This window comes from Tachypleus tridentatus, chromosome 12 (genome assembly GCF_004210375.1).
Source record: "Tachypleus tridentatus isolate NWPU-2018 chromosome 12, ASM421037v1, whole genome shotgun sequence".
In the NCBI taxonomy this organism is placed as follows: domain Eukaryota; kingdom Metazoa; phylum Arthropoda; class Merostomata; order Xiphosura; family Limulidae; genus Tachypleus; species Tachypleus tridentatus.
The window spans coordinates 74,819,860-74,834,492 of record NC_134836.1 but is presented as its reverse complement, the minus strand read 5'-3'; the positions used below and the strand labels follow the sequence as shown (position 1 = coordinate 74,834,492).

General features: G+C 33.4%; 1 protein-coding gene across 6 annotated transcripts in view; it reads left to right on the top strand.

Moving 5' to 3' along the window:
- The first annotated feature begins 5,289 nt into the window (after positions 1-5,289).
- Positions 5,290-14,633, top strand: part of LOC143233641 (partitioning defective 3 homolog) — a 71,422-nt gene continuing 62,078 nt past the window's right edge. For 5 of the 6 annotated variants that reach the window (XM_076470089.1, XM_076470093.1, XM_076470087.1 and 2 more), the window contains exons 1-2: positions 5,290-5,451; positions 6,387-6,536. In XM_076470089.1, the coding sequence (XP_076326204.1) occupies positions 6,417-6,536 (120 nt within the window). In that variant the 5' untranslated portion in view covers positions 5,290-5,451; positions 6,387-6,416. The remainder of the gene's footprint in view (positions 5,452-6,386; positions 6,537-14,633) is intronic. The other variant, XM_076470088.1, reaches the window with a different exon arrangement.

Here is a 14,633-nt window from a genome sequence, read left to right as displayed (position 1 = left end):
ATTCAGTGACGAAACAATTACCTAAACTAGAAAAAAAAAGATGAAATATTTTATTTCTCCCTTCCCTTGTCAATTTCGAATAAGTGAATAAGAAGGAATCGTCAGTAGCCGCGACACTTGAAATCTTTTGAGTAAAATTAGAGTAAATTAATGTATGAGGCCATTTTCCCATCTTTATTACCTATAATTTTGTGTGCCAGCAATACCAATCGTGGAGCATGCGTATATCCTATTAAATTTTATTACTCATCAGGATCTTTACCAGCCTATCCTCAAATAGAAATTATTTTTAGCGAGATTAGAGTAAATTGGTGTGTGAAATATCGCGCATGACAATATATACCAATCAAAATGGGTTGATCTCCTGAGTCCAAAACTGTGATTTCATTTCAAATCAGTCAAGAAATGGCGGAGCTATGAGTTAAAAGTTTGTATACCAAATACTTCAGAGCCATTCTATGCGCCGAGGATAAAAATGTGAGCAAGTTTCGTAATTATTACTATAAAATAAATTACAACAAACGTCTGTACTTGCATTAATGAATTATAGAATAATGAAGTAGATAACTTAGTAATGAAGCTGCGAGAAACAAATATTTACAATTCAATAGAATTTAATTCAGTAAATAATGTAATAATTCTGTTTTTGTTTTTTCTTAGATAACCCATTCTTACATAACAGATTCCTAATTCTAAGGTCTCAGAAGAGTCTGCTACGAAATGTAAGTTGCATGACTTACAGGCTGAAAATTACCACATGCGAATTATAATTAGAAGTATAGAACTTTCTTATTTGCTAAAAATATTAGTGTGTGATATATCTCAAGAAAGACATGTTTCAGTAATAAGCAATAGTTTTAAATTAATGTATAAAATACTTAATAAATATGGTTAATGAACTAAATATAATTAGCTTTATAGAGTCCAACAACGCTTACCAAATTAAGTAAACAAAGGTAACTAAACGTTATATTCGTAGAATTCAGATATATCCAGTTTTCCTGTAATTGAACTGTTTCCATATTCAGTGTTTTTTAACCTACAATTCGGGGACTGACAATCAGACGTTGTATGGTAAATTCTCTGTACTTTAAGATATTTTTAGTTATCCATTCGAATATTACTTTATTGTTTTACTAGCTGGAGTACACGCCCTCTGGACGAAAGTTATGTAAATCTTAGAACATGAAAAGTTGCTTCTCTTACATGTAACTATAAAAAAAACAAGAAAACACGCTATAAAAACTCCAAAACACAAAGTGTGAAACCGCAACTTTTTTATGTATGAGAAAATCCATCAACAGGAGGTGAAATAGTGGCAAAATGTTTATAAAAACTGAAAAACAAATACAAAAAAAATTAAAAACTGAAGATTGTATGCATCTCACCATGGTTGCAAAAAACCTCTATACACAAATTTGGTGAAGATCCATTTACAGAAAATTAGATAGTGATAAAAAACACTCGTGAAAACCGAAATACTCAAAAATGAGTATTTGTATGTATTTCTCCACGGACCCAGTGAACATCCATGTCAAATGTGCTGCAGGCTTGATATGGAGGCTCATTAGGTCAGTGCGGCATTACATATAATTTTTCAATTTTGGTGAAGATTCATTCACACCCTGCGAAGTAGTTAAATGGACATACAATAGACAGCACTATTATATGAATATAGATTTCTTCCTATTTATTGCACTTTTAATCCATGAAAGTTTGTTGTTTAACTATGATGTTTGATAATATCATTATAGTAAAATGTATATTAAACGTATACTTAATACATATATAAATAGTTCATAAACAAGCTACCACTGTCATTTATAACGAGTTCCAATGAAAAGATTTTGATTTCCTCAATTTAAATCTTTTAATCTGTTTCAGCATTAAAATAGCTCGGCATGGCCAGATGGTTGAGGCACTCGACTTCTAATCCGAGGGTTCCAGGTTCGAATCCCCGTCACACCAAACATGCTTGCCTTTATAGCCATCGGGGAGTTATAATGTGACGGTCAATTCTACTATTCGTTGATAAAAGAGTACCCCAAGAATTGGCGGTGGATGGTGATGACTGGTTGCCTTCCCTCTAGTCTTGGCACGACATGACCAGGTGGTTAAGACACTCGACTGAGGGTCGCTAGTTCGAATCCCTGTCACACCAAACATGCTCGCCCTTTCAGCCGTGGGGGCGTTATAATGTGTCGTTGGTAAAAGAGTAGCCCTAGAGATGGCAGTGGGTGATGATGACTAGCTGCCTTCCCTCTAGTCTTGCATTGCTAAATTAGGAACGGATAGCGCAGACAGTTTTCGTGTAGCTTTGCGCGAAATTCAAAACAAACCAACATTAAAATATCAACCATTTTCTTTCCTTAGCTCAACAGAAACATTAACACGATACACGTTAGTCCACAAAATAACAAAATCCATATTAACTTAAAATCTTTCTTTCACTTTTTTTTACATTTGTTGTTGATATAAAGACGTAGATGGTATTTTAATCTTGAATTATGATTGAAACTTTTGTATAAACAACATTTCAAATAAATATAAAGTATTTCTAAAATAAGAGGAATGCTCGTGATATAACACTATTGTCTTCGTAAGTTTCGTCACTAATTATATTAAAACTGTATTTACTACTCTAACAACAAAGATTCAGCACTATATTATAATCAATATTACATTCTTATGGTTTGTAATATTTTGAAAAATAAACTTTGGTCACAGAGATAAGTGCAAGATAATATTTCACCACTGTTACATTACTGTATGATACAACAATTAACAGAAGACATGCTCAAGGGGGTTTTTCACATATTGAATGTATATAATAACATTTTCTACTCGTTATCATAAGGTTGTCTTTAAAACTAAACTACCCACTGAGGTATCCCAACCACGGGTATCGAACGCCGCTCTCTCACGTTATAAATTCGTAGATATACCGCTGTACTATTGGAGAACGGTAGCATAAACGCGTGATTAATTAATTACAAAGTATATTTTTTATTAAATAAAAAGGGCGTGCATGGTTAATCAGATTATACTAGCATTATTTTTCTCTACTTTTACCAAAGATGTTTTTATACTGTAGAAATACAAATAAATAACAGTCATCTAATCCATAAACTGCATTTAACATCTCAATATTTCAGGAATTAATTTTTATTATTTAATCTAGTTATAATTTAATGCACTAGGTAGCAGCACAAATGCATACGTGATCAAAAAGGTGCGTGCGTATATGTTTTCTTATAGCAAAGCCACATCGGGCTATTTCCTGAACCCACTGAGGGAAATCGAACCTCTGCGTTTAGCATTGTAAATCTGTAGACTAACCGCTGTACCAACGTGAGACGATCAAAAATGGAGTTTTCTTCTCTGAAGGAATAAAGCAATATCTACAATTACACCTTAAGTGAAAAATAAAGAATTTTTAAAATAAAATTACTTTTATCAAATATGGGCTGTGTGAACAAAATATTTAAGTCTTAATTTACTTTACACATTTTTCTTGAATTTAAGCTAATATTATATTCTGGTGTTCCTTTGTACGTATGTTTACCAATCTTTACTTTTTATCTAACTTGCTTATTGCAAGTACTTGCAAGGGATAAGGGTGATATTTTTATTATTTAGGATTACTATGGTATCCTCACTATTAATTGACGTATTTATGGCAGATAGTTTGTATTAGATGAATGCATCCGCAGCGAGTGAGGATGAAGTTGGAAGACACGAGTTCTAAATTGCCCTCAATATAGGTCCATCAGTTTTCATTAGACGTGTCGTTTAGAAGGAACCATTCATTCACTAGCCTCTGCTTTTAATCGAACAATATAATCAAAACATTCCTGTAATCATTATAATAATCTGATTCAGCTCATAAATGTAAAATCCCATTTATCTAGAAATGTAAAATTCCATTTATCTGGAAATGAGTACCGAAATTATGTTTTTATCAAACCATAACAACAAGGAGGAACTGTAGTTTTACCCTTTCATTATGTGTCGAACGCCCCTAACCACTACCGAGCTACTGAAGAAGAAAATTAATTGCCGGTGTGTTATATCAGTATTATAAATTAACATTTATAAATATGTGTAATTAACACTTTACTGCCTTTGATGGTTTAACTTACAACATAATCTTTATATTTTGTTTCCAAAACCACCACGCCTGATTTCTTACAGGGGGTTCGTTTTCAGTTTAGAATTTTAAATAACGTTTCTGCATTATAATATAATATTATATTATTCAATATAATACTGTATTTCAACTTTGACGATCTTCATTTATCTTTCATAACAGTTTCAATCCACTTATTTTAATTCCATTGAACAAATTCGATGTATATGCGAACGTCGCATTAACTGCCATTTTTATCTTTCGAGATCCATGAACTAATTTTTGTTTACACATTCCAACAAATAGGCTACTATCGAACAAGGAAACCTTAAGTATCTCGCACAGTTTATGTTCTGTTAAGACTGATCGTTTTATGATAAAAATGGTAAATCCAGTATTAAGTGACTGTGAATATATGTATTGATTCACTGTTCCAGAATAGAATTGGAAAATTCCTTAAGAAATTTAAAAAATTATTGTTGGGAAAAATAATATCCAAAATCTGCCTTGGGACGTATTGTAACTCTGAAAGTAAGAAAGGATATATTTCGAATTTTATCTAAATATGAAACTACTTTTAAAGAGTATTATACTTTATTTTACTAATTATATACTAACTACTGGAGCAAGTATTATGTTATTTATTTGTTGTTAAACAAAAGCTACAAAATAGAGTATCTGTGCTCACTCAGAGTGTGAACCCCTCAAACATACCACTGAGCTATTAGGGGTGTTAGAAACATAATTCAGGTTCAATAATGTCAGTGTTAGAAACATAATTCAGGTTCTCAATAATGTCAGTTTTCAGTTCGCTTCCTATTACTATCTGGACCAGATGTAAGAAATTAGTCATTTTCAGGTGTACTGTTACAATATTTTGATTTTCACCCTGATACTTTAATATTAGAAATATATATATATATATACGTACATATAAACTCTCTTTTTTAAAAGCACGTGGTTTTGTTTTCAAACATTCTTAAACTTTTATAAATCATTTTACTTATTTTTAATCATTCCATATAAACTCGTAGCGCGGATACTTTCATTTAGAAAGTGTTTCTACTATTTTTTACAATACTGTAATTTTAGCGACATCTATTCTGTTTAACTTCGTCGTCTGCTAGCCCATCACCTTTGATTCAAACGCCAATGAAAAATTTATGAAGTTGAGACACGTTGTTAGGTGGTTCGTCGTCCATTCTGAGTGATGAATAGTTTAAACAGCAAGAGTATATTTCTGAGTTTTTAGCCACCATGAACTATTTTAGGATACAGCTTGTTTTTTCTATGGGAAACCTATATCATGATTCCAGGTAAATGTAAGTAATAATATTACTTAATGTACCAAGTAGTGATACTGATAGAATAAACAGTGTTTTGAACAACTGTGAAGATGGTAAGCCTAGGTATCTGAACTGGTGAGGAATTCCCCGTTCTTTAGCACTATTACTAGTGTTTCGTTTAATGAATAACCGCTAACGCCGACGCCTGAGCGTAACGGTCATTCTTTTTTACTTTATTGTAACGTGCCAGTTTACAGTTTACGGTTACAACTTCTACATTACAAGACGACTGAGTTGATCAGTTTAATTTAGTTTAAGAGTGAGAACTGTCAGTAAGACGAATCTTAAGTTATTCCAAAAATAAGTTAAAAGTGAAACCAGCGATGGGTGTTTATATGCGAGTCAATGTTGTAATTTAAACTTTTGTGGTATATCGTATTTATCGATAAACTTGCTCATTCTTGGTGTGGTAAAACCGTTGGCTGTTATTAATAATATTAAGCTTATGCCTTTCGACTGACCTCTTATTATTACATATAAATAACAAGTAAACAAAAGTTATTCATATTGTCTACATTTAATTTTGATAATGTCTCAAAGGCTGTACCAGCACTAAATGATTTTACAGGTGATGGGTAAAACTGATGCTTAATCAAGTGGAATCTACCATAAAATCTAGTTAAAACTATAATACAAGCTACTCCAAACAAACCAAGACACTCTTATTTATGTAACACTGATCTTAAAAGAACATAAGAGCACATAAACTGTATTTTAAGTTGTTAACTACCTAAGTTTAGTTACATATTTTACAATTTCAGCTTTAGTGCATCTCAAGAGAGAAATCTAAGTCTGTTAAGCTTCAGGACTAAACTTTGGCCTAGTTTTATTTACAAAAGTTACGTTTTGGTAGCTTATAATAATACATTGGATACTTGAACCTTTTTCTTTTTTGTGATGTTCCACCTTAGAAATACACCAAATGGTAACTTAAAGTCAAAATGAAAGTGACTGTGAATTTTGGAGATATTGGTGTCATAGTGCCTTGTGGAGATGGTAGCATCCTGGTACGAGATCTTATGGAACTAGCCATCACCAGATACAAGAAAGCACTGGCTAAGGTAAGTAGACCTCCTCACTATTACCATACTGAAATAAGAAAAGGTTCCTTTCAAAGTTTCATGACACAAAAGTTCTAGATATAGGTTTAAGTAGAGAGGAATAGTGAAACAAGAAACTATCTATCTCTATAAATACACTTAAAGAAAAGCTGTTTCCTATGTACATGTAATTTGAATAATTTACATTAAAATAAAAGCTTAACAATACATACAGAAGAAGTATATAACATCATCTGAAATTATCTTCCTGTGCTGAATAAAAAAAAAAGCTTTCTAAATGAAGTTTTTCTTGGTTCTACCTGTTGGCTACACATTAATGGTTGGTGAATACATGTTAAAGACTTTTTCAAGTTTTTGTTAGTTTGAAAACAAGCACTTCTAAATCAACTGTGTAATTAGAGTTTTTCTTTAATGCTACTGAAATTGTATGTACAACTTTGACTGTGAATTCATGTGGGTTTTTATTTCTGATTTTATGTTTACTTCACCACTTAACTGTAAAAATTACTTCTATAACAAAGTAAATTGTTGTCCACGTTTATGTGGATAGTAAGAAAGAGAGATCTCCAAGATTTTGTACTTACTACTGGAAGGGTGATGTGTTTTTTTTTATCCAACCTGCAACAGATGAACATTTCTCTGGAGAGTTTTCATTGGTTCATGAGTAACAACCAAATGTCACTTAAACACAATAACATCAAAAATATAAAGAAGTGACTAAAATCATTACATGAAGAAGGAAGGAGAATTATATGGTCAATGTTTTAGTCAAATGACTTTGTTTACTTACAGTCACAGATAAATCCGACTGACTCAAACAGGTAGTCCTACTTAAAAGTGGCCACTGGCTCTACTAGTTCCCATGAAAAAACAGTGCTGATTCACCTATGAGAATGAAGTATGTGCATGTACATTGTAGTATCAGTGTTTTGTAGCCAAACTCAATAACAGCTACAACAGTGTTCAGGCTAACCACAACCAGATGAGACCTCTGCTCTAGATGGGATGAAGCAATCTTTTCCATCCTTCAAACTAGATCTAATTGAAGTTCCCATCTTGGTATACCATAGAGTATCTAAACATGTAAAAGATTTGGTTAGGACTGAGAGATTAACTTGATGTAATCAATGACCCATGGACACCTGTTAATGTCATGCAAAATAATTGACTAATTCAATTAATTTCATTAAAAATAATTAGTAATTAAATTAGTGTTTCAAATTAATAGTGTTTACTATTGTTCCACCTATTCAAGTTTAATGTGAATATTCAGTTAGTTGAATTAATTGATTTATCATTAACTTCATTATTTAATTATCAAATTTCAATAATCACTAGGTATAACTGGGGAACAAATCTTACCTGTGGTTTACAGAGGCACAACAGATGTTTTATTTATGAAACTAATTATCTTTGGATTATTTTTTGAAAAAACACAGCATGCTTTTATCTTACACAACATTTTGTATACAGCTAGCAGGGCACAAATATGGCTGATGTTCACTGTTGTATATATGAGCTGATATATCTGCATTTGACTGTATTTCTTGCTGGTTATCATAGTGTTACACCACATCTTTGTCCCTGATGCTTTAGGTTAGAAAATTCAAGCTTATCTAAAGGTATCTTTATATGACTAGTTTATACCTTGTCTCCTTTAACAAACATAGGTGTGTCTGGTACATGTCATTAACTTTCACAGATGTTTTTGACACATTATGTGGACCACAAGGAAACTTGATCCCGGTCAAGCTGAATCCAATGTCTACTATGCTAAACTGTAGTTTGTGCCTTGTTACCTCTCAGAGGAATATACAGTCTCACTCTGCATTTTGGTGTCACTGATGTGTTGTATGGGTGACAGTCAGGTCCCACTCTGTGGTCAGAGAAGAACTGATGCTGAAAACTGTTGACTAGCCTTCCATTTAATTAATAAATGGTAAAAAACAACAACAAATAAGTCATCTGTTCTTTTGTTAAGTTCATGTAAATAACAAACTTTTCTTAATATTGGAGATAACTTATTGTATTAGCTAGTCACCATGTTAAAATATAACTGTCTCAACTGGAGTTTAGTCTGCCTTTTTTTCAGTTCTTGAATCTGTCTTTTTGCCCTATTGTTGTCAAAATATGGTATAAAAAGTTTGAGGCCTTAATGCTATCAACCCCTCAATAGTTTTTTTAAATTCAGTAAATCTGGATCAAGTCATTATTGTTTGATAAATAAGGTAATTAAAACTCTAAACAGTATATCAAGTGAGCTATGACTAGTTATGTATTAAGAGATAATTGCTTTTTTTAAAGTTTCTCCTAATTATTTTTGTAAATATATCTAATGCTTTTAATAGCTTTATTACTAACAACAGAAGATTGACAAGAAATTTGGTGCAAAAATAGTTTAGAAAAGAGCAGTGAGGGTCCATCAGTAAGGGTTAAAGTGAACCAAAAAATCTGTGAATGAGGAGTAATGTTTATAATTCAGAAGATACTATGTAGTTCACAAAATAACAACCAGATTCATGAATTAAAAAAATTCATTTTATTTCACATTCAACTTGTAAAATGTTTAAAATTACTTAACATTCAGAGTACTTATGTGTCATTTTTTAGTTAACTGTTCAAGACAAACTTTAGTTAACCAATAAACTTGAAAAACTGTACATTACCACTTTATAAATGCCCCCACAGAACGTAAACTCATCCATATTGATTGACTTTTGTTTACTTACCTTGACCTTTAATTTGAAATAGTAAAGTAAACAGGATATAAGCTAAACTTACAGGGTTTACAATTTCTTTGTGGAAACAGAACTTCCATCTTTGGACTCTTCATCATTGGTCCATGTTCTTGAACTGGAGTAATAACACAGATGTATGTTACCATCATTATTTAAACCAGAAATCATCAATGTTAGTGATATTACCAGTTTAATGTGAGATATGAAGTTTTTATTAGTCTTGAGACTTTATGAAATACATACCAAACGTGTTATGATTCATGTGGCAGTACGTCATAACAGTATACTTTAAAGAACCTGACAATGACTGAAGAAGGTTGAAACATTGTTTGCTCCTCTATATAGTGCTTTCTCTATCCATACCAGCTATTTTTTACATATATAATTTTCTCTACAAGTGGTTTTTTTTGTCATCATGGATTAGTATTAAACAAGTGTAATTCATCATTTATTACGTTTGTTTAAAAAAATGCATGAGTTTGACAGAATTTTTTTTTCTCTACTACACTTGTCCACTAACTTTAAATTACTGGGAATGACCACATGTCACTTGCACACCCAATTAAAACATCTTATCATGGAGTCTCTGGAAGCTTTTGAAAAATGGGAACTTATCTAGTAACTGAAAGTGGAGAGAGATTACAGTGATTCTGAAACTTATAAATACAATAAAATGATAAAAATGTAGAGTTTCTATAATCTCTCTTAGGCATACCTAATAACCTGGCAAACGTTCATGGGCTGAGAAGTTGAAAATTTTCTTTATAAACACAAGCTGCTTTCTTTCAAGTGTAAAAAATTGGTATTAATTTAGTCAAATAAATAGTTACAAGTAGCATATTATGTATATTTTCTATAAACATTAATAAGCCTCAGGCAGTTCATTCTTGGTAAGTAAGGAATCTCCTGTTGTTGCGATGTCACTCTGTGTCACCAGTTTACGTAACGAATCATTGTCCTTTACAAAGTGTTAGTTTTTGGTCATGTTCATTAACTATTTTACTTAAATTACTTTTAAACTTCTTTTTAAAAGGGGAGTATTTTGTGTGTAATCTTATAAAGATGATAAAACAGTTTTACATGTTAAAAAAACATTAAATTATCAGTGTCGTTTACACAAATGTGTGTTGTTGTTTTTTTGTTTTGTAAATTTCCTAGCTTCAAAGGTTAAGGTCAAGGTTACCGAGTACCCTAATCGAACGTCTCGCGGTAAAGTGATGTGATACCCTCAGACATCATGAATTCTCAGCTGAAGGCTAGTCCAAAGTATGTGTGTTAACTACACGTGCGCATTCGAGGTATAATACTGGCCTTATGTGTTGAATGTGTTACATGTTGATGACGTTTATAAGAACTATCTTTGGTAATTTGTAATGTTACGAAGATCGTACTGTATTTGGAGATGTGGCATCACGATATATAAAAATACTACCTTTAGCCTCCTGGTGTCGTGTGATACCTAGGGTGGTTTTGTAATGATTTGTCTGTTTCCTCCTGCAGTTACACCGTCGAAAACTCGAGTTATTGCAGTGACCTTGACAATATTCGTGTAAACGTCATAAATAGTGTTACTGTTTCAGTGATACACCGTACTCCAAGTTTCGTTATTAATAGCTACGTAAACAGCTTGCAGAATCTTTTTTTATCTATTGAAATGGGCTTTCAGACATCCGTTTGCAAGGATGAAACGTAAAGTTAAGAACAGGTTTTACTTTAGGCCTTGCGGTACCAGTTTACCTCACTATTCCCATTACGTTTGCAAGAAGATAAATCAGTCGTCCATCATAAAGTAACCCTGTTCTTCTGCCCCCCTTCCTCTTCTGTACACAACAGTCTCTCTGTGAAAAAATCGGACAGACCGTTGAACCCTATGGGTTCAGTAGTTCTTCCAGTCCAAATTCTTGTCTGTGATATTCCCAGTATGGAAATAGAGCCTAGACGGCAATGGTAATTGTGAGCTTGGAATTGTTTCTTAGGATGCCCTCGTAAAAAGTTGAAACAATGGTTACATTAGAAACTAGTCAAATATTCGTTCCTTATAAATTTCAAGGGCTTATATATTTCAAACAGACAAATTACTTGTGTATACACTTGCGAAAACCTCAATGGAGAATTCTAAATAATAATTATATTTTTATTGAGATAATTAAGGAATTGTACACCGTCTAAACCATGATTTGACAAATGTCCATGTGTCACCAATCCTGCCGGATACACCCTGAGAATACCCGTCCGGTGACTAACTCTTTCTTCCGCTTGGTGGCTCTGTCTTTCCCTTATGTCCGATTATTCAGCATCGTGAAACAAACACCACCAAAACTAATTTTTTCACACACTGCAGACCTGTGTGAACTGTAATATTATTTGCTGGTGTTAAGAAAAAATATATTAATTATTTAGAATATTCATAAAAATTGCATAAATATATCCATATATCGCCGGAGTATATTGAAGTGTAAAAAATGTTCTAATCATGAAATGTGAAATGAAATATCCATAACAAAATAATAATAATAAAGTATTGAAAGGTGTATAAAATCGGTCCTGTTTTTTAGCCTACTGGACTGTGGATACGAAGTTCCATAGTTCGCGTAACAAAAAAAGGAAAAAAAAAGGCGCTGCTCTCTATATGTGTTATTAGAGTGATGGTCAAATCTCACTGTTCGATTAAAACAGCGCACGAGAAGTTGGTGGTTGATGATGATGTTTTTGAATTTCGCGTAAATCTACACAAGGGCTTTCTGCGCTAACTATTCCTAATTTAGCAGTGTAAGACTGGAGGGAAGGCAGCTAGTTATCACCACCCACCGCCAACTTTGGGGTTACTCCTTTACCAATGAATGGTGGGATTGACCGTCACATTATAATGCCCCCACGGCTGAAAGGGCGAGCATGTTTGGTGCGACCGGGATTCAAACCCGTGACCTTCAGATTACGAGTCGAACGCCTTAATCCACCTGGCCATGCCGGGCCCTTGGCTGTTGATGGTGGTGGCTAGGTATTTTCTGTCACTCCAAAGTTAAGGATGGTTGGTCCAGACAGCGGACAACCATCCTCCAGTAGCTTTGCTCGAAAATCAAAAACAAACATTAAAATAACAAATATAAAATGTGATACATAGATGATACACCAGCAGTTAAAATCTGACCATCGTGTACTTTGAATATGTATGAAACAACAATAATATCACACAAAAAAGTTACGCTTTTCTGGTTTTTAACCTGTAATTGCCAGACTATGAGCAATGTGGAGAGAAAAACAAAATTGTAACGTGACTTTTATCATAACTTTTCTGCTTATTATTGGGTTAACTATGTTGTTTCATTCGCTGAGTAGACATGGTACGTTTGAGAGCTAGGTGTTCTTCAGTATACAAGTCAAAACACTTCTCTTTTCACTCGACAGATGGACCAGGTGGTTAACACTCCTACGAAAAGACGTTTCTAGTCCTGATTTCTCCAAGCCCGTTCCCCTGGCTGTGGTTTCGCTAGATAGTAGATAGGGACAGTGGGAATCTCGTTAATCCATTCATTAATGGATTTAAATGGCAATTTCATTTAAATACAAAATTATTAGTTTAATATTAATAACCTTTCAAGTTGCTCTGGGGCCTATTAGGCCCCACTTTTCATAGGAGTGTTAAAGCGCTCGACTCGTAATCTGAGGGTCGTGGGTTTGAATCCCGTCGCACCAAACATGCTCGCCCTTTCAGCCGTGTGGCGCTATAATGTAATGGTCAATCCCACTATTCGTTGGTAAAACATTAGCCCTAGAGTTGGCAGTGGGTGGTGATGACCAGCTGTCTTCTGTCTAATCTTGTCGTGTAGTTTTGCGCGAAATTCAAAAACAAACAAACGCGACAGATAGTTGCATTCCATAAAAACTTTCAAACCTTTTTGAATAGAACTACATTGTGTATTTCAGATTGAAGCCTTATAACACTTATATCAATACTCTGTTGTAGGTTTATTTTGGACTTTTTTGGCGAAGTTACACAAAGGCTATTTCTACAGAACCGTCTTCGATTTTAAAGGATAATGAATAGACTAGGGCAGCTATTCTTAAGCATTAGTAATCCCAGGACCTCTTTTTCACTTTTTTCTGCCCCCCCAGACCCATCGATATTTTTGTTTTGAAAAAAAAAATACGTTTACGTAAAAAGTTGTATTCCAAACTCAAGTGTTTTAGTTTATATAATTTAATTTTAGAATGCAAATATTAAAATATTTCTATGAAATTTCTGACATGTCTCGTAGTCCCCAGTTTGAGAAACACTGAACAAGAGGTAAAGTAACTAGTTTGCAACACCCGTCTCATAGTAAAAACTATCATTTTTAGCCACCCAAGGACCCAAAACGTGGCTACGGCCCACAAACCACGAATCTACGGTTTCACAGCCCGGATACGATAATTACTGCTTTACACCCTGCCAGGGACTATAATAAACCAGATTCTGTTATGTTTATCTTACGTATTGAAGAACATTAATTCTGATATGACGAAACCAGATAACAATTTAGTTTCTAATTAATTATTTTGTATAGAGCATGCGTCGTCTACTTCTACGTCAGAATACGCGTGCGCAGTTGACATCGGATAAACGTATACGATTTACTTTTCACATTGTACTAGTTATGGGTGCTTGTTAACAATGAAAAATAGCATAAAAAACAACGACGGATAATGTCTCCCATTCTTCTTTCTTTTGTTATCAAATCCGTAATGACCTCTTCGCATACCCTGCTATGTGGAAGGTAATAATAACTAGTTAAATTAGTACTTTTGTCTGTAAGTTCAAAACCAAAATTCTACAGGAAGGTGTAAATGTACTCCATATCAAGGTGCTTTTATTTCCCTTCTCGGGCAAAACTGCTAAAACAACGTAGCCCACGTACGTTGTCGGGCATTTTCTGGTTACCAAACAAAACACAATGTTAATCGAACCAGCCAGCTGTGAATGATGGCTGTCGACACTATGAATCATCTTTGTGGTAATACAAACGTTGTTTTAAACACTGACTAAGAGCACAGACATCAAAATCTATTCAATAACTTCTGTTTTCTCATTTCTTTTTATAACACAGTCGAGAAACTCAAGTTTTATGTTTAAAAGAAAAATATTTACAAAAACATTCATGATTTTCTGGCTGTTACTACTGTTTCTGGCTTACATGTAATCTATGATCGTTACTGTCATTTGAAATGACAATTTTAGCGATGTTCGTGATTTTCTAGCTGTTACTACTGTTTCTGGCTTACATGTAATCTATGATCGTTACTGTCATTTGAAATGACAGTTTTAGGGATGTTCGTGATTTTCAGGCTTACATATAAGCTATGATCGTTACTGTCATTTGAA